Source organism: Gadus morhua, chromosome 13 (genome assembly GCF_902167405.1).
Source record: "Gadus morhua chromosome 13, gadMor3.0, whole genome shotgun sequence".
NCBI lineage: Eukaryota > Metazoa > Chordata > Actinopteri > Gadiformes > Gadidae > Gadus > Gadus morhua.
In genome coordinates this window covers 18,987,737-19,005,868 of record NC_044060.1, presented here as the reverse complement: position 1 = coordinate 19,005,868, position 18,132 = coordinate 18,987,737, and the positions used below count along the sequence as shown (strand labels likewise).

At 42.8% G+C, this 18,132-nt stretch overlaps 3 protein-coding genes across 6 annotated transcripts; 2 read left to right on the top strand and 1 right to left on the bottom strand.

Annotated features, from left to right (window-relative positions):
• Positions 1-194: 194 nt before the first annotated feature.
• stx16 (syntaxin 16) lies at positions 195-8,060 on the top strand. Of its 4 annotated transcripts, none has more exons than XM_030375138.1 (9): positions 195-653; positions 1,425-1,436; positions 1,577-1,684; positions 1,994-2,134; positions 2,443-2,605; positions 5,914-6,002; positions 6,458-6,601; positions 6,716-6,796; positions 6,932-8,060. In XM_030375138.1, the coding sequence occupies exons 1-9, from the start codon at positions 573-575 to the stop codon at positions 7,031-7,033; spliced, it is 921 nt and encodes a 306-aa protein (XP_030230998.1). In that variant the 5' UTR covers positions 195-572; the 3' UTR covers positions 7,034-8,060. The 4 variants fall into 4 exon arrangements, with proteins under 4 accessions (XP_030230998.1, XP_030230995.1, XP_030230999.1 ...); XM_030375135.1 differs by having other exon boundaries at positions 195-704; XM_030375139.1 differs by lacking the exon at positions 1,425-1,436.
• Positions 8,061-9,183: 1,123 nt separating this feature from the next.
• On the top strand, positions 9,184-14,540 carry LOC115556548 (uncharacterized). Its single transcript, XM_030373650.1, has 3 exons — positions 9,184-9,335; positions 9,576-9,685; positions 9,896-14,540. The coding sequence occupies exons 2-3, from the start codon at positions 9,600-9,602 to the stop codon at positions 14,205-14,207; spliced, it is 4,398 nt and encodes a 1,465-aa protein (XP_030229510.1). The 5' UTR covers positions 9,184-9,335; positions 9,576-9,599; the 3' UTR covers positions 14,208-14,540.
• A 358-nt stretch (positions 14,541-14,898) lies between these two features.
• On the bottom strand, positions 14,899-16,625 carry cnpy2 (canopy FGF signaling regulator 2). The gene is made up of 6 exons (XM_030375675.1): positions 16,483-16,625; positions 16,190-16,321; positions 15,995-16,110; positions 15,479-15,676; positions 15,215-15,311; positions 14,899-15,055 (listed from the first exon to the last, which is right to left on the bottom strand). Exons 2-6 carry the CDS (start codon positions 16,299-16,301, stop codon positions 15,012-15,014), a joined length of 567 nt encoding a protein of 188 aa, XP_030231535.1. The 5' UTR covers positions 16,302-16,321; positions 16,483-16,625; the 3' UTR covers positions 14,899-15,011.
• Positions 16,626-18,132: the final 1,507 nt, after the last annotated feature.

Here is an 18,132-nt window from a genome sequence, read left to right as displayed (position 1 = left end):
TCTCTTTATTGAGGCATATGCATGCTATATGCCTAAATATATATATTTTTTATAAAAAGCGTTTTACAATGTCTGTGTGTAAGTATAGGCTACGTCTCCGCATCTTCCCATTAATAAAGCGGTTCACCCATGGGTTCACCCTCCGACTCGGTGTGTGGCGCAAAGCGTCCCGCGGTCAGAGTACCCGACGCGTTACGTCACGCTACGTTACGTTACGCAGGTGTTTACGTTGTCCAGTGTCAGTAGCTTACCCCGAAAAAACTAATAACGTTTAGAAGCTAACGTTCAAGACTGGCATTTAAAAAACGCCTATTTGTGTAGTTGATATTGTAGTTCTAGGTTATTGATGACCCGTTTCGACTGTAATTATTATCTTCTCAGTCCATTTCTGAGGGTGCATTCCGCGGGTTTGCGTGTCGTTCGCGCAGGCTAAAGCTAGCTTCACTAATATTAATACTGTCCGTCATCCACACAGCATCGGGTGGATTGCTACGGCTACGGGTTCTAAGTCGATAGGACTCATGAATTCTTGCATTGTGTAATTTGATTTATATCAAAAAAGCATTATAGTCATGGCCACTCGGCGTCTGACCGATGCCTTCTTGTTAATGCGGAACAATGCAATCCAAAACCGGCAGATATTGGCTGAGCAAGTGAGTACATACGATCCCCGTCGTACTCTAAGTACACGTAGCAATGCTGCGGTGAGTTGTCTGAATCGTTTTGTCATCTTTGTGTGTGTGATTTTATGTAGCCAGTCTGTGGGAATACGTTGATTTAGTTATCTTCAGGTTGTAATGTACTACATAATTGATCTTTAGTAATGTAGTCATTCAACGGTGGTAGGACGAATTGTGATTGTAGTGGGGGAGTGTCAGGGGAAGAGCCCCCTTAGCTCCCATAACATAACCTCACGTGTCAACATGAAGTGATGTGGCGTGTGTTGGGGGTGGCGTCATGTTATCAACGTCCTTGATTTTATTAAGCATCGACTAGGCTGTTTTGGGTAAATCCACTATCCTTTTGTGACAATAACCGGTTGTGTCAATAGTACAGTTTGGCCTATGAGTAATGTTAACTAACCTTGCATGATTTGTGGCAGAGAAACAACTAACGTGTGATTGCGAATTGTTAAATGTCATAGCCAACATCCTTTCTATGAAATTAATAGGATCTAGGTTACATAATTCAACCATGATGCTTTATTTATTATTCAAAGAGTAACCTAGCATGCCTTTTCTTTTAAGTAGAATCGAATCAGTAGAATACCCTATGAAATATTATGTTATTGATGTGTGTGCATGCAAAAATACTGCAAAGTCAATCACTGCTTACTCTTTGGGGCTCACTCTTTTCCATTACTTTGGTCTATATTTCCGCCTTGCTCTCGGATCGGACGGTTCTGTATCTGCAAATCACATTAGGAGCTGGACGAGGTACTACCCTTCACACTTGGTGCAAATCATTTCTCAGACTTTCTCAGTTTCTTTCTCATACTAAATAAGCTCCACATCAGTACCTCTTTGTCCTTGTATGAAATGTATTTACTTTATATCTTGTGCTGCTTGTTTTGAAGTTGGCTGACGACCGCATGGCGCTGGTGTCTGGAATCAGTCTGGATCCCGAAGCTGCCATTGGAGTCACCAAAAAGCTGCCCCCCAAATGGGTAGATGGAGTAGACGAAGTAAGGAATGGGAATGTTGACTTTGTAGAATCAATATGAAGTAGCATTTCTGTATTCTCAAAGCTAATGAAGTGTGTTTGTGTGTGTTTGTGTGCGTTCGTGTGTGTGCGCAAGTGAGAGAGCTGCCACTCCCCCCTGTACATATTTAGACATGTGAACTTGAAGATAATCTTAACTCAAACTCCAGACCTTTATCTATTTGTGAGGGAAAAACAAAGTAAAGCGTGTTTTCGGTTGAATTTGACGAAGGCAGCCCCCCCCCCTGTTGACAGAGTACATGGCAGCATCATGTTTTATTCCCTTCTTCAGATCCAATATGAAATCACACGGGTTCGGCAGAAGATGAAGGACCTTGCACTCCTCCACGACAAACACATGAACCGCCCCACGCTGGACGACAGCACGGAGGAGGAGCACGCCATCGAAATCACCACCCAGGAGATCACCCAGGTGGGCCCTGCTTCAGAGTTCAAGAGTACAACACCAGATACAATGTACTAATTCTGCATTACTTCATCCTAGAAATGGCACAATAGAGAGCACTGAATAGTAATCGGGATGAAGAGATGGAATAGTATAAAACAAAATCGAACAAAAATATCCCCAAAAGATATCTTTGTACACAATATGAGCAGTGGAAACTTAAACATTGTTGAGGTAGACATAATTGAGTCTATACATAAGTAACCATTTGTGGTTTGTCTTGGGACCGTTTCTTTGGATGGATCCGACCTGACTTGGGGCATGTGTTGTTGTAGATGTTCCACCGGTGTCAGAGGGCTGTGAGGGGGATGCAGGCCCGCTGTGGCCACTGCACGGAGCAGGAGGAGAGGCTGCTGAGGAACGTGGTCTCCTCCCTGGCCCAGAGCCTGCAGGAGCTGTCCACCGGCTTCAGACACACACAGTCCAGCTACCTGAAACGTAAGAGCCACCGGAACCACTAGGGCAGTCTTTCCCAAAGACCCACACGTGGGTGTCGGGAGATTTGAATTGGGTTGCCATATAAATAGAACAGAACAAAACAAAAAAAGTTTTTTTTGTTTTTTTGTTTTTTTTTTACACATTAGCATTTAAAGGCCCACTATGCAACTTCGGGCATGTCTTCGCTGTTTTCTTGGTTTTGGCACGCACAGTTCTCTACACAGCGCCCCCTAAAGCTTCGTAGTAGATATTTCACAACACTGTCGTAACAACTCGTTGACGTCCCTTCCCCATGCTCTTCTACGCGAGCCATGTGCATTTGTTTTCAAAGAAGCCGGCGAATGCGCGGAGCCATGTCCGAAATAGATGTTCATAAAGTGTAGGCAAGGTTATACATTTTTTAAATGGTGTCTTTGCATTGCAATAAACATAAATCCATCATTTTTTATAGTTGACGGGGAGAATTTATACCCTAGGTTATAATTATTTTATCTTAGGTTGAACAGAACAATCAGTGTAAGAGGTTTGGCCAACATAATAATCTAAATAAACAAGAACCTGGATTCGGGGATTCAGTCTGTATCTGGGGGACGAGACAGACGAACAGCAAAACACCCATGGAAACAAAGGTGTTTATATGGTTGCAACCAAGCAAGCTAGAAACAAACAGGGCTCACAACAAAACGGTCGAGAAAACAATTTTTACAGGGCTCAAAAAAATGGTTGAGCAAACACATGTGTACAGAGACTATCAGAATCAAGAATATTACGCAGACAAAGTTCACCCAAGGGTACTTTCAATTTCAAAAGCAACACGGCCGAGTCGGCGTCTGATTTGCAGTCTTTTTCTTTCAGTTCACGCAATTCCTGAAAAGCTTGCCCAACGTTTACTCGTGTCTGGCCTCTCTGCCGGTCTGTCTCCCTTTTCTCTTCTTCTGTTCCTCCGACATTGGGTTTCTCTGTCTCTTTTTAGTCGGCTGATCTATGATGAATATAACAATCCATTAGTTACTTGTGTTTATATCGAGCCGGTTCCGTGTTTGTGGGTCTGTGCCGTAAAGCAATTCGTTACTGTAGTGACCATAGTAGTGACCCTTGCACAGAAGCATACGGCCGACATCTTTCTTTTTTCTGGGTGGAAATAGTAACATAGTTACGCCATTAAATGCGTTTATGGAAACATTTTTAGCGAGAAATGTGCATTTTACTTTCAGAATGTTCGCTCGGTGAATGTGAAGGATGTTTGGTTTGATAGTTATGACGAAGAGTGAACGCTCCGTTCACTTGCATGGACAGAGTCTCTGGCTGCTAAGCAACCTCAACGTCTTGGCGGACTATATATCTGCTGATCAACACTACGAATGCTGGAAACACACCAGACACACCATGTGAAGTTATTTAACCCGATTATCGTTATTTATGAGTCCTTAGCCCAAGTGAAGGAGTTCAAGTACCTCGGGGTCTTGTTCGCGGGTGAGGGTACTATGGAGCGTGAGATTGGCCGGAGAATCAGAGCAGCGGGGGCGGTATTGCGTTCGCTTTACCGCACCGTTGTTACGAAAAGAGAGCTGAGCCGCAAGGCAAAGCTCTCGATCTACCGGTCGATCTTCGTTCCTATCCTCACCTATGGTCATGAGGGTTGGGTGATGACCGAAAGGACGAGATCGCGGGTAAAAGCGGCCGAGATGAGTTTTCTCAGAAGGGTGGCTGGCGTCTCGGGATAGGGTGAGAAGCTCAGTAATCCGTGAGGAACTCGGATTAGAGCCGCTGCTCCTTTACTTAGAAAGGAGTCAGCTGAGGTGGTTCGGGCATCTGGCAAGGATGCCTACTGGGCGCCTCCCTTTGGAGGTGTTTCAGGCACGTCCATTGGGGAGGAGACCTCGGGGAAGACCCAGGACTAGGTGGAGAGATTATATCTCAACACTGGCCTGGGAACGCCTCGGGATCCCCCCGTCAGAGCTGGTCAATGTGGCCCGGGAAAGGGAAGTCTGGAGCCCCCTGCTTGAGCTGCTCCCCCCGCGACCCGACCCCGGATAAACGGATGACGATGAGATGAGATCGTTATTTATATCCGAGATTATTTAATCTAACCCGATCTAAACTCTATCATGCACCCAAACACGGCGGCGTTTGGGTTTCCTACCTCGGACAACTCGCAACTGGCTGTTTATATCTAGCCGGTGCCATGTTTGGGTGTGTGTCTGTGCCGTAAAGCATTTTCGAAACTACAATCTGACTACATTTCGAGGATACTTCCGCTGCGTCACATCCGGATTGTGTCGGTCCGAACAGATCAAGTTGCATATGCGCTTTTTCACTGGAGAGGCGACATGGGTAAATGACACACCCACCAATCAACCCAGAAATGGATGCAGAACCATCAGCATAACTCTCAACCTGCATACTTAATGTAATTTTGGCTAAAAAAGTTGCATAGTGGGCCTTTAAAAAAACTTTCAACAAGAAGCATGTTTTTGATAGTACTGAATGTTTGTATTGTTCTGATCATTTTACTTATAACATTGAATCTAGTTGAAAGGCTAATGTACATTGTGAGAGGAAATAACAATGAGATAGCTTTAACAAGGAGATTTGAACTCCTAAATGCATTTATTTGGTCTCATTTAGGACAGAGTATTTAATGTGTATTATGTTTTCAAGAGCATAAAAAAAAAGTTGTGATTTATCTCTTTGAAATGGCTGGTTTAAGTTCATATATAATGGGATGCGGAATTGGCAGTAAAAACGTTCAGGGATGTTCATTTATGCACAAATTTGTTCTTCTCACGATTTTATAGATAAGGCCTATTGTGAATTGGGTCACGATGGTTTGTAATTTTAAAAAATTGGGTCCCCAGAAAAAAAGGTTTGGGAAACACTGCACTAGGGGATACTTCAGTTGCACCTAATCAAAAATAAGGGACTGATATATCAAGTTGTTCCATTCCTTGAGACTTGTCTATATTATTAAGTTTATATTTACAGGGCCGCTATCTTACCACCAGGTATGACTGTGAATTAGAGACATCCAAAGTGAGAGTATCCACCCAGATGTATGTATAAACCTACATAGTGGACTGGAGCAACTGGTAAAAATGGTACCCATCATACATCTGGGTGGACACCCTCACATGGGCTTGGTAGATTTGAAATGGCTTGTATGGCTCACACCTCATGGTCAAATAGGGTCCCTTTTTAAATGCCTTTCCTAATCTGCCCTTTTTTTTTCGTTCTCAGGATTGTACATTTTCTATCCATTGTAATGTGTCCTTCTATGCAGAATGGCAAATTGTTATTCTGTTTTCCAGGTATGAAGAACCGAGAAGAGAGGTCGAAGCACTTTTTCGACTCTGGTCCTCTATTGGAGGAGGATACAGAGTTGGCTCTCTTTGACAGGGTAAGAGGCTTTTCCAACTGTGGACACACACACGCATGGAATCAAGCCTATCTAAATGAATTTCTTTAACAATTAATTGGCTTTCTAAAAGCACAAGGACATAGTATTGGTGGTCGATTTGCTTCCACATATTGAGAGAATTGCATTGCCCTCTAGGTGGCATGACCTTCGGTTTTACTTTTGGGTCCAAGCCATTGTCCTTCTTTGAAAGATAATTGGACTATTTAATCAATACAAATCCTCGAGGACCTATAAGGTCCTCGAAAAAAAAAATTAACTTATTTAATTATTTCATGCATTAAATATCTAAAAATATTGAGTTCATATTTGGTTAGATGAAAGTACAAACTCTGGGCCTGAACAGGTGCTGGCATCATTTGTTATACATTACCAACCAACGTTTCTTCTTAACCAGAGACTTTGAAAGGATTTGACTGAAACCTTTCTGCTTGCAGGGTTTCACAGACGATCAGCTGGTGCTGGTAGAAGAGAACTCTGTTATGGTGGAGGAGCGCGAGAGGGAGATCAGACAAGTCGTCCAGTCCATCTCAGACCTCAATGAGATCTTTAGAGATTTGGCCGGAATGGTGGTGGAACAGGTGTGGAAAGAACCTTGATATTTTCATCGATGGTTATGATGATCATTATGATCATAACAGTATGTCATGATCATTATATGATCATAACAGTATGTCCTCTTATTCCACCCAAAGGGAACGGTGCTGGACAGAATTGACTTCAACGTGGAGCAGGCGTGTGTAAAAACAGAAGACGGATTAAAACAGTTACAAAAGGTAAAGACCTTGTTGAACATAGATGTAAAAAGATGTCTTTGATAAGAATGATGATTATTATTGTTAGTACGAGACTTGCCAAGTTCCTGAAATGTGACCAAATTGAATAATCCGTTCATCATCTTTTCCCGGCAGGCTGAACAATATCAGAAAAAGAACAGGAAGATGCTGGTCATTTTGGTCCTCTTCGTCATCGTCATCGTTCTAATACTTATTCTTTTCGGAACCAAGTTTTAATGGGGCATTCCTCCTCCTGCATTTAGCTTTCTATGTGATTGGTTGGTGTGCATCTGTGAGTCCACCTGGTTCTGTGTCTTTTACCCGGTAACTCTGCCTGTATTACGGTTTACCCACCAGAAAACAAGAGATCCATCAGACTTTCTTTGCTTGATTTTTCCTACTTCAAAATCAATCCTAATGCTTTTGAAGACCATTTGAGATAGACTTTGGCGACACCCTCAAATGTCTAATCACTGTCTTGTTTTTGAGAAGCCTGCACACAGATAATCAGGGCTGTGCCCTGGACTGGTCCTTAACCCGACACCGATGAAGTAGTTCTCTTAATTACACGATGAAGAATCTCTTCATTGATTCGCTACAATGGACATTCATTGGTATAAAGGTTAAATGAATGTGAATTTTGTCTATGGGTGGAACAATAATTTAATGACAAATCATGTCAAAACGTCCTACTTGTCCTGTTAATATGCTTTCACTCCATGCTATGTGATATTCTTGTCAGTATGTCATGTTTGTTTGGACTACACACTCAAAAGCAGTATATTTTAAACTAAAGTTGCCGAATTGTGGCATTTTCATTAGACATGCCCTTTCGACAGCAAGCTGCACTTTTTCATTAAGTGCTTCTTGACTAAAATAGATTGTTTTTGTGCCTTTCTGTCCCCTTCCAGTTGCTACCTTTTAACTGTTTGCAGTTTGCACATGAGGCTGGATGTGTTTTTGTTCTGGGTGTACTACTGCGGTCTCCTGTATGATAAAAAAAAAATATTTATTTTTAATGACTTCATGTTATTCAGAGTTTCCAGTGCTTCGGATAACAGTTAATGTAAATTGAGTGAATCATTCGTCGTTTAAAGTCCGAACCGGGAGGCATTCCAATATTGACAATGCCTTTGGGAGAATTCTGTTGGGTGGGCATCAACATATATATTTCAATCCAATGTGTTGGGAAGAGAGTTGACATGTGTGCTTGTGTACTGTAAACACTAAGTGAAATAAATGAAAAGGTTTATTTGACATATCTGTTCAGGTTTACGGTGTATGTTTTGTTATATTGATTGTATTTCTGTGGATTAAAAAAATATTAGAAAATATATTTCAATACTATAAAACTAAATAATATAAAAAAAATTGATTCAAGTATAAATACCTAATAGTGAAACTCAAATAGCATTTATCAGTTATAACAGCCATGCAAAAGGTAACGCAGTATATCAGGTTATCAAATATTACAATTTGCATAACAGCTCATGGGTACAATTCAATACGATGATATCATAGCTAAGGGTCTGCTCACCAACAACAGTTTTGTCAACATCAACAGATTGCTGCTCCCCCCCCCCCAATAAACCACCAGGCTCTCATCCTGGGGCCTGCTGATGTACAGCGATTCTGTTCAGGAAAGGAAAGCCTGTTTGTTCCGCTGGAGAGTTTCAAAGAAAGAGATGCAAACCCTCCACCCGCCTATCTGCCCATTTACTACAATTCACCCAACGAAACCACAGATCCCTATCTACATTCACAGTCTGTTTCCCTGCAGGTCCCCAGATTAGAAGGGTGAGACAGTGATACACAGGGGTTGAGCTGTCCATGTTTGTACTGTACGTCAGATGGAAGCTTTTAATAGCAGGGAGGCTCCACACTCTCTAAAGAAGTTAACAAGTCTACAACTTCCGTCAATTATATTCCTTTATCTTCTTCTTGATTTAAAATGTTATTTATTAAAACACCCTAAATAAGTCAAACTGTTCCTAATGTCAAATGTTATTTTCTTGCACTGTAAAAATGAACCAGCTTTTCTGAATGGATGAATTTCGTACATGTTATTACATGTAATGAAACCCACGTCACCTGCAGCAATTGGCTTCCTAAAGCCATTTCAGCATTCCATTAGTAAAGAGAGATTAGAGTAGCAAGGAGAGATTTATTTTGTAACTGTCAAAAAAATACAACTAAATATAACTGGGACACAGACTGCATTTCAGATAAACACTAAGGCAGATTATTTAGTCTCATAATACGACCAAACAGCATTTGTGAATTATGAGAATTATGAAAGGACAGAAGAGCATGTCTTTTAAAGAATTGTAATGAACTAAAACGCTGTGGGCTTTATCCTGAGCTGTTTGGCCACTGGTGGGAGGAGGGAGGTCCCGATGGGGGAGTGAATGGGAGCCGTGCCAGGGGAGAGGGGGGGGAATTGAAAAACACTGTCCCTCTTAAAACAAGCTGGGCAATTTGGCCATCAACAGAGCAGCAAGGACGCCTACCTGGGGAAAGCATTCAACTTCTCCATACTGTACGTACCTTTTCTTTTTCCACCTTACAGCTTTTTATACATCAAAGGGGCAGGTCAGCAGGGAACGATTGATTTATATTGATAGATACAATTCCTGGAGGGATCAATAAAGCGTTATTTTATCTTCATGGATATTAAAGTCCAGCACTTTCCTTTGACCTTTCACATTTCCTTATCAATCTTTAAAGTTGAACGGTTATATTACTCAGTCATAATTTTTTTTCGTGTCGTATGTTGCAGAGTAAAGTTGTGGAACCAGACCCAATGATGGCCTACTGGGCTGAGAGTCAGGGGCAGTCACCTGTTTATGCCAAATATTGTACAGTACCTGGACCAAACTGTACACACATGTAAGTCTAGTTTTGTTGAAAAAATAAAACATTTAGAAACTCAATAACAGTGTTAGAAAAAGTTTTTTGATCACTAATTGTATTATGTTTTTAGCATTATGGTTTTCATCCATTTCAAGTAGTGAAATAATTTTCATTGAAAATTGTACCATCATACTGAATTCATACTGCTTATGTAGTGAATTATACCCCTGCTCTTCCGCTTATTAGGTACCATGACAGACATAAGGCCACGTATCTCCCTTTGCCTCTCTGTGACCAGCGAGAGCCCAGCTGCTGGAATGTACCAGGATCCAGGACAGGAGGCATCCTGCACGACTACACCAACTGGACCAACCCAGACCTGGCCGCCCCCGCCGCCTCCCACTTCCCTTTCGGGCTCGACAACCCAAACAAAGACCGCCCTCAGCCTCAAGAGACGAGAGGAGGGGAACGGAGAGCAGGAGGATACAGAGGGGCACCAGAGAGAGAATATGAGTTAGGGAACCCAAACGAAGGGTGGCAGAGGAGGTGGGAGCCCGGCAGCAGCAGTAGCAGTCTGAGTGACAGCAGCTACCGGGAGTTGCAGGCATGGGCAGCTCGGTACAGCCACTCCCTTCCTAGGAGGCGACGGATGGGTGCCGAGATGAAGGGTGCCTTCCAGGAAGCCCCTGATACCAGTAGGACCCTGGGGAGGGTCAACAGGCATGCACCGGACCCTCACATGGCAGCGCTGCAGAGGTCAGAGTCGTATTCGGGTCCCCGAGGCCCGATGGGGGTCGGAGGTCACCAGAAGACCATGACGAACAACCCCTTACCGGTATGTCCTCCTGAAAGCACCATGGAAAGGAACAATTACCATAGAATGAGGTTTAGCCAACCCCCTGGCTACATAGGCCCGCCTGCATATGATGGCCAACATAACAGATCACCTGGTATGCAGTACCACAACACATTTGGTACAGACCAGCAAGCTAAACGAAACACATCCTTTTTAAAGTCAACACAACCCAATCAAAACATGTCTAGCGATTTGCAAGACATAAGAGGAGGAAATAAGGAGAAGGACACTAAAGAGTCCCAGAAGCAAAGATCTGCCTTGGACTCTAATTCTTACGAGGATCGAATTCAAGCGACTAATACTTTATGGCAGAATCAACCGATTTATTCACAGCCCACTCAGGTTCAACCCGTCAGTCACTCGTCACCACGTGAGGTCCAGGAATCAAAGCCAACCGAGGGTATAAGTTCAAATGTAATTGAAGGACGGACATTTAGATTAAACCAGAGGACAGGTGGAGCAACCATATTTTGCTTGGTCTCGCGAATGTGTGAAACTAAATCAGAGACATTGAGAGAAAATGTAGAAACCAAAGCTGTGCCACATTGTACCAGAAAATCTAACAGTGAAAGCTCGGAATTAGGGGGGATTACTAAGGGTTTAATGGATGACAATGACATCATCCACAGAATGACTAAACTTGCAGATGAGGTGGACTTTAGTGTAGAAAATATGTCAAAGATCCCAGTCGAACATACTATTTCCAGAAAGAATGGAAAAGACACAGTTGGTTTGGTGGAGAGCCAGGAAGCTGCAGGACACAAAATAGAGTCACAAACAGGCTGTAGTTTAGCAAATCAGACGCATTTACAATCAACCACAGAAAAAGATGGTGTAGGTGATGTAAATCCTGTAGTTGGACCACAGGTAGGACAGACATCACCACTCAGATTCCCACTGTGGAGGGAGCCTGGATACACAGCCAGGATGGACAAGAATAGTTCCCTCCGATGTAGAGCTCTGGTCAACAACAGTCCAACAAGCAAGAGTACAGACATTTGTGGCCGTCCTATTGACATTGAGGTTAGGCGATTTGAGATAAAGGAAGATGAAAAAGCAGAGAGCTGCGGAGGTCAACTGGTAATCGACACTACCAGTGTACTAGTCAGAATGGAGTTGATTCCCTCTCCTAAGAAGGAGCATGTTAATTATTTATTCCACCCCCCATACAATCCTCCTAATGTAGACACAGGCCTCGTTGCAGCTATCCAAACCCAGGTTAACCCCTTCCCTGCACCTGATGAACCTGAACCTCAGACTGACCGAGAGGAAGGAGACCCAACAGATCTAACACATGAAGATTTCTTGAAGGCAGAGGAACTGCAGCCTGAAAAAGCAAGTGACCTCTGTCTCCCCTGCCTGCCTCAGATTTCCCCTCCTGAAAAGGAGACGTTGACGGCGCGTGCTGAAAGGATCCTGGGAATCCCTTTGCTCGACAGCAACACCGAGCTGACATGTGAGGAGACTGTAACAGTTCCTGACCTGTGTAGTGAGAATGAACAACAAAATGAACAGGAAACATCCCCACTAGCTTACAACATAACGGATGTTTTGTGCCTTACCGAAGGGAAACAAAAAGAGATGGTGACACAGTTACCTGATGACCCCGCAGATGAGAGCGAGAGTGAGTTTGTGCAAGATATAAATATCCCCCAAGATGTATTAGACACAGAACATAATGAAGATCCTGAAATCCTGCGGGATGGAAAGCCAGAAATATCAGACTGCCCTGATTCAAAAGAGGACGTCATAGAAGACCGGGAATCTCAAGATGTAGAACCTTTGGGAAGCAGTGTGTTACATGAACAAGTATTTCAAAAAGACGGTCAGGAAGAGAGCACAGAGGAAAACAATCTACCCAATGAAAACAATGCTTGTTCTTCCACTCCATCTGACCCCTCCGATTTACAACCAGAGTCACCTCCTGATTTCCCATGTCACATCCAGCGTAATTCTCTTTCCTGTGAATCAGCCACAGAAACAGTTCCTCCTTCCTTGTTCATCAATGATGCCTCAGAAAATCCAGAAACCTCAACCCATAGTCCTCAGAGACCATGTTCATCGACATCCATTGATGTATCTCCTCCTCCCTGTGAATACATCCTATTTCCATTGCCCATCACGTCCACGCCTGAACACCCTTTCCTGAATCTCCATTGTCTCGATTCATCGGTTCACCCGGAAGATTCATCTTCTGCTATTGAGGCATGTGAAAAGGTACACGAGTTGGATGACAGTTTGCAGCTTACAAATAATGACATCACTGATAACACAAATGAGCGCCTCTTTGAAGACGATACAGGAGAACCAGGGTTCTGTGACGAGATTGCAGCATGCCCAAAAGACAGAATCAAAGATCTAGTGCAGCCGACAAAAGAAAATATCAAGGAAGTTACAGAGCTGGAGGAACAGACTGCCAGTTCTGAAGACAACACCACTGACTTTGAGTCACTAACAGAGGTCAACAGTCTGCAGAAACTCACGAACACAACTGAGCCCCTCTTTGAATCATGCAGCCAGGAACAGAGAAACAGAGAAACAGAGGGAACCGGAGATGATGCGTGCCCTCAATCTGTCATTCATTGCCTCGATCCATCAATAGTCATAAAACACACCGTTGACCTCCAATGTTCTCCTTGTGTTTCTGAAATTATGCCCTCTCTGTCAGATGTTTCTGACCTTAACAGTGAGCCAGCTCTGCAAACTGACTTGACTTCCCCATCTGTTTCAGAAAACAAAGCCCTTCACTCTGAACCCTTTCTATCTGACATTTCAGAAATCTCCCCCGCTGTTTGTTTGGAATCTAACACACCCCTTCTATTTCTGTCCTCTGCACCCTTGGAATACTCTCATGGTTTCCCCCCTCATCCAGTAGAAGAGGACACTGTACCACTGGAGCTTCCAAATACCATGAAAGACACAGGGGAGTCCCAATATCCCAGGTCCCTATGGGATGCAGTGAACCGCATTAGAAAACACACAGCACCTGACTCTGAGAATGAAGATGAAGAGGTGAGTGAGCTGTGGGACCCCCAGAACGCAATCGAACACTTGGCTTCTATAGAAGATGAGGGGGATATGGAATCTGAGGACATAGTGTTTCCTAACACTGAGGGAATTGGGAAAGCAATAGTGTCTTCCATTGATCATGATAGTAGCGATACAGAAGAGGAGCTCGTCCTTGATGGAACAACGCTACTGGAAGAGCCGGAGGAGGAACCGTTGGAGGATGCGACAGTAGGACTGAGGCCACAAGATGGACACCAGGAGGCAGGTCTCCAGGATGAAGACACATTGTCCTGCAGCCACATAAACAGACAAGATTTGGAGGAAACTGCTGTAAACAGTGCTGAGCAGGTTGAGGAGAAGGAGGACGTTGACAACCCTGAACTCGTGAAGGAGCAGGGGAAAACAAATAACAAGATCCCCTTGGATGAGGAGAAAGATATATGTGATGACAAAGTCGAGGAAAGTTTAGTTGAGAATGAGGAGGGTGGACGAGATGAGACAGACACAAACCATGCATCTGTCTTATCTCTGCCATTGGGATGTGACGAGATTGCAGATTGCCCAAAAGAAAGTATCAAAGATCTAGTGCAGCCGGCAGAAGGAAATAGCAAGGATCTTCCAATGCTTGAGGAAAGGATTGCCATGCTATCTGTTCCTCCTGTGACTGATGTAGTACAAGGGGTGACAGAGTGAGGTTTGCTGATGTGGATATGAACTGAACAGTTTGATTTAAATGATATTAACAAAGTTACTCATTCAGAACTTTAAATTAATTTATAGATTGGTTACATGGTGGAAGTGGTAGATTGAAATGCCTTAATAATTCATTCATTCACTATTGCTCTAATTCCGTTGAATGCTTCCGTTATTAATCTTTAAAGATGTTATCTGTGCATTGCCTTTATCATTGTTTTTCATCCATTCATGGTTTTGATGTTGTGAAAATCATAATACATACTTGATTCATGTTTTAATATTGAATCGTTTTTGATCAATTTTTAAAGAAATAAAGAATTCTCAAATGCATGCATGTCCATAAGATATTTTTGTCTTTACAAAGAATAGATGACAAATTAAAGTTGATGTGGTACAAATTTATTTTGATTGAGGTAACAAAATGTATAAAATCTGGGGAATATTCACACATATTCACTTTCAAAATGCAGACAGTTCACATATAAATGCGTTCTACAGAAATGATACAGCAAGAGGGCACAAAGAGGTTGTGTTTCTAATCTGGGTACGAATGCAATAATTTGCAATAGCTAGAATATCTACAAATGTGTCACAATGACTACATGATTATCGTTAACAGGTTATTTATTTTTATAAAAAGGTAGATTTGATAATATGTTTGGCACTTATATTTTTTATTTTACGTTTATTAGTGCTGCTGGGGAATTATTTCAATGCCATGATGTAAACTTGTGACCATAGCCACCACTATGACCAGTTTTATGAGATACCTCAAGGAGACATCCGCCAAGGTGGAAAACATCAAAGTTCATCGTGGTGCATTTTCAGAGCATGGTCACATAGATCTAGAGGAAGCCGTGAATTACAAGAACGTCGTCAAAACAGATCCCAATAGGTTTAGTATTTCATGTATGACTCAGAATGGAGTCAACAACATAGAATTCAAGACAACATTCATACTTATTTGCATGTTAATGTAGGACAAAGGGAGGCGACACACTAACCTGTTCTCTTGCTGCAAAGCTTGTCTTTGACGTTTTCTGTCTCAGTAGAGAAGAATTCAATGATTTCGTCTTCATTTTGTTCGGCTATCGTTTCACACTGAGGAATAACAAAGAACACATACCATGTTACACAGGAGCTAACATTTAGGACATCATCATAGTTCTCAACAGCATAACTTCCCCTTAGGGATAAATAAAGAACATATATCTATTAGATTAATGGAAATAACAATTACCCCGTCTAAAACCACACTTTCTACTCACCGCAAACTTAAGACTTGAGGTAACTGTAGAATCCAGTTTGGCCTCCGAGAGGTCCATGGGTTCACCGTTTCTTGATGCGACCCTGATATAGGTCTTCCTGCTAGAGTTGGGGTCCACATGCTCCCCATAGTCCTTCATCCTCTCACAAACATCCTCCATCAAATCCAGGAGGTGTCCTTCCGAGCGGGCCAGAGGGATCTGTTGGTAAGAAATAAGAAAAATATCAACATATATAAAGTGAGTAAATCAATCTGAGGAAAAATGTAATGCAAAATGTATGTGAAACTTTGAAGGCTGTTGTTATTCCATTCCGTCCCAGTTCTATTGATTCACGTTATCGAGATCGCTAGATGTAGTAAGAACTATGTTTGGCAATTTACATTCCTTTTCCTGCTCTGAAGGAAACAAACCTTTCGCCTACAAGCTCAAGCCATAATAATACATTCCCAATTAGCTAACAAGAGACGATTTGAGGTTTGGTAACGTTAGAAGAGCAATCAACCGGTGTAACCTTACCTCTCTAATTGACTGGCTGCCATCAGGGTTAATCCTGAATGATCCCGTCTGGATGGTTTTCTTTGGGTCTACCTTGGAGATAGCCCATTCCATCTCATCAACTAGGGCCCGGCACGCTATAGACAACACAGGAGAATTCAAATGTGGGCTAAAAGACCAGATTAACGTCTCTCTATGCGTGTTTGGCATCCATACCTCCACATTTGATGTCCTGCCCTTGACGAGCTCCTTCGACGAGGGTCCCAAAAAGCCACAGCAGCAGGTATGTTCTAGCAAGAACACACAGCACCAGGTGTGCGCTCCTCATCTTGCATCTGTATCAGGGAGCTGTGGAAATCGTGAACCACATGAACATGCCAAATAGTTGATTGCCATCAGTGTACACAGAAATGTTCTTCAGGAATATTCCATGGAAATATATGCTTTGTAAATGTTCGCATGAGAGGTTTAGAATAAAACACGTTAGCAATATAAAGTAGAAGACTTACGACTTTTAGCAGTATATCAAAAAAAAAGCACAACTAGGAGATTATTACACGCTTTTTCATCACATCGGCGAAATGTGGTGACGTAGGCATCGGAGAGGGTTGAAAGAGAAGCAGCTGAGAAAGAGCAGCCAGAAATAAGTCAAGACAAGTCGCAGCGCCCTCCTGTGGCCAGGATGTGTTCCCAGAAGGACTCCCAGGCGTTAATAAGTTTACAAAGTGGAAGAAATCATTATACACAAAGGAGATTCCAGTTTTAATTTCTTTAAAAAAAAATCTCATAAAAAAAATATATCACAACAAAAATGTATTACTTATTTTAAAATAATTATGCTGGTGCCATGCATCTATCCAAAGTTAGTCGCAAGTGTATCCAAAATATTAACCACACAAAACTTACATTAAGCATTGCAGTGGTTATGATACTAGATAATAATAATAATAATACATCCAAGTTCTCAAACCCTTTTACATACATTAGGATAAACAAACAGTAAACTTCTACAACTAACCTAATAAGTATTTAATAAAAAAAGTAGGAATAGCAAGTGAAGATTTTTAAGGGCCTCTTTAAATGTAGACATTGTGGGGGCATTTGTGATGTGATTTGGTAATGACTTCAAACAGAGGGGGCGGCGACTGAAAACACCCTGTCACCCCATGTGTGGCCCTTGGTCCTAGAGATGTGCAGGAGGTCGACATCGGCAGACCTGAGGCATCGGGAGGGGACGTGGTGGTGGAGCAGGTCAGAGAGGAAGGTTGGAGCCAGGATGTTGGGAGCCTGGCAAGTGCTGAGTGGAATGTTGGAGTTGATCCTATGTTTAACCAGGAGCCAGTGGAGGTCACGGAGGACTGGGTTGATGTGTTTAGTTGAGCAGGTACTGGTAAGAAGGCGGGCGGCAGAGTTTTGTACATACTTGAGTTTATTAAGGAATTAGTTAGTGGTACCATTGAAGCTACTGTTGCAGTAGTCGGGCCTGGATGTTACATACATGATGGTGTTTCTGCAGCAGTCATTTACAGTGAGGCTTGTTGAAGGGGAATGTTACAGAGGTGGAAGGCTGTTTTGGTAATGTGGATGACATGGGGCAGGAAGGAGAGGTTGGGGTCAATGATGACTCCAAGGTCACGGATTCGGTTGTATGGAGTGACAGTGGAGCCATCGATATGGAGTGTGAATTCCTGAGGGGGGCGGGTAAGGTAGTCTGGGACAAGGATTACAATCTCTGATCTATTGCACTTTAGTTTCAGAAAGTTGCTTTTCCATTCATATTTGAATGTCAATTAGGCAGGTAGCAAAGGTACAATGAGTGGCAGCAGTGTTGTACTGTTGGCGAGGGCGTAGTATATCTGAGGGCATAGGAGAGTATCATCGGCATAACCGTAAAACTGGAGGCAATGCCGGCGGATCTGTCTGAGAGGGAGCACGTAAAAGATGAAGAGAAGGGGACCAAGCAACGAAACCTGAGGGACACCATAAGTGAAAGGAGCTATTGTTGATTTGCAGTTGATTATCGAGATGCATTGATGTCTCTTGGAGAGGTAGGAGTGGGACCAGGAGAGGGATGTGCAGTTATTGGGGGACTTGGGAGTCCATGTTTTCGAGTATGGGGGTGACTGCGGCTAGCTTTAAGGTGGATGGGACGTAACCAG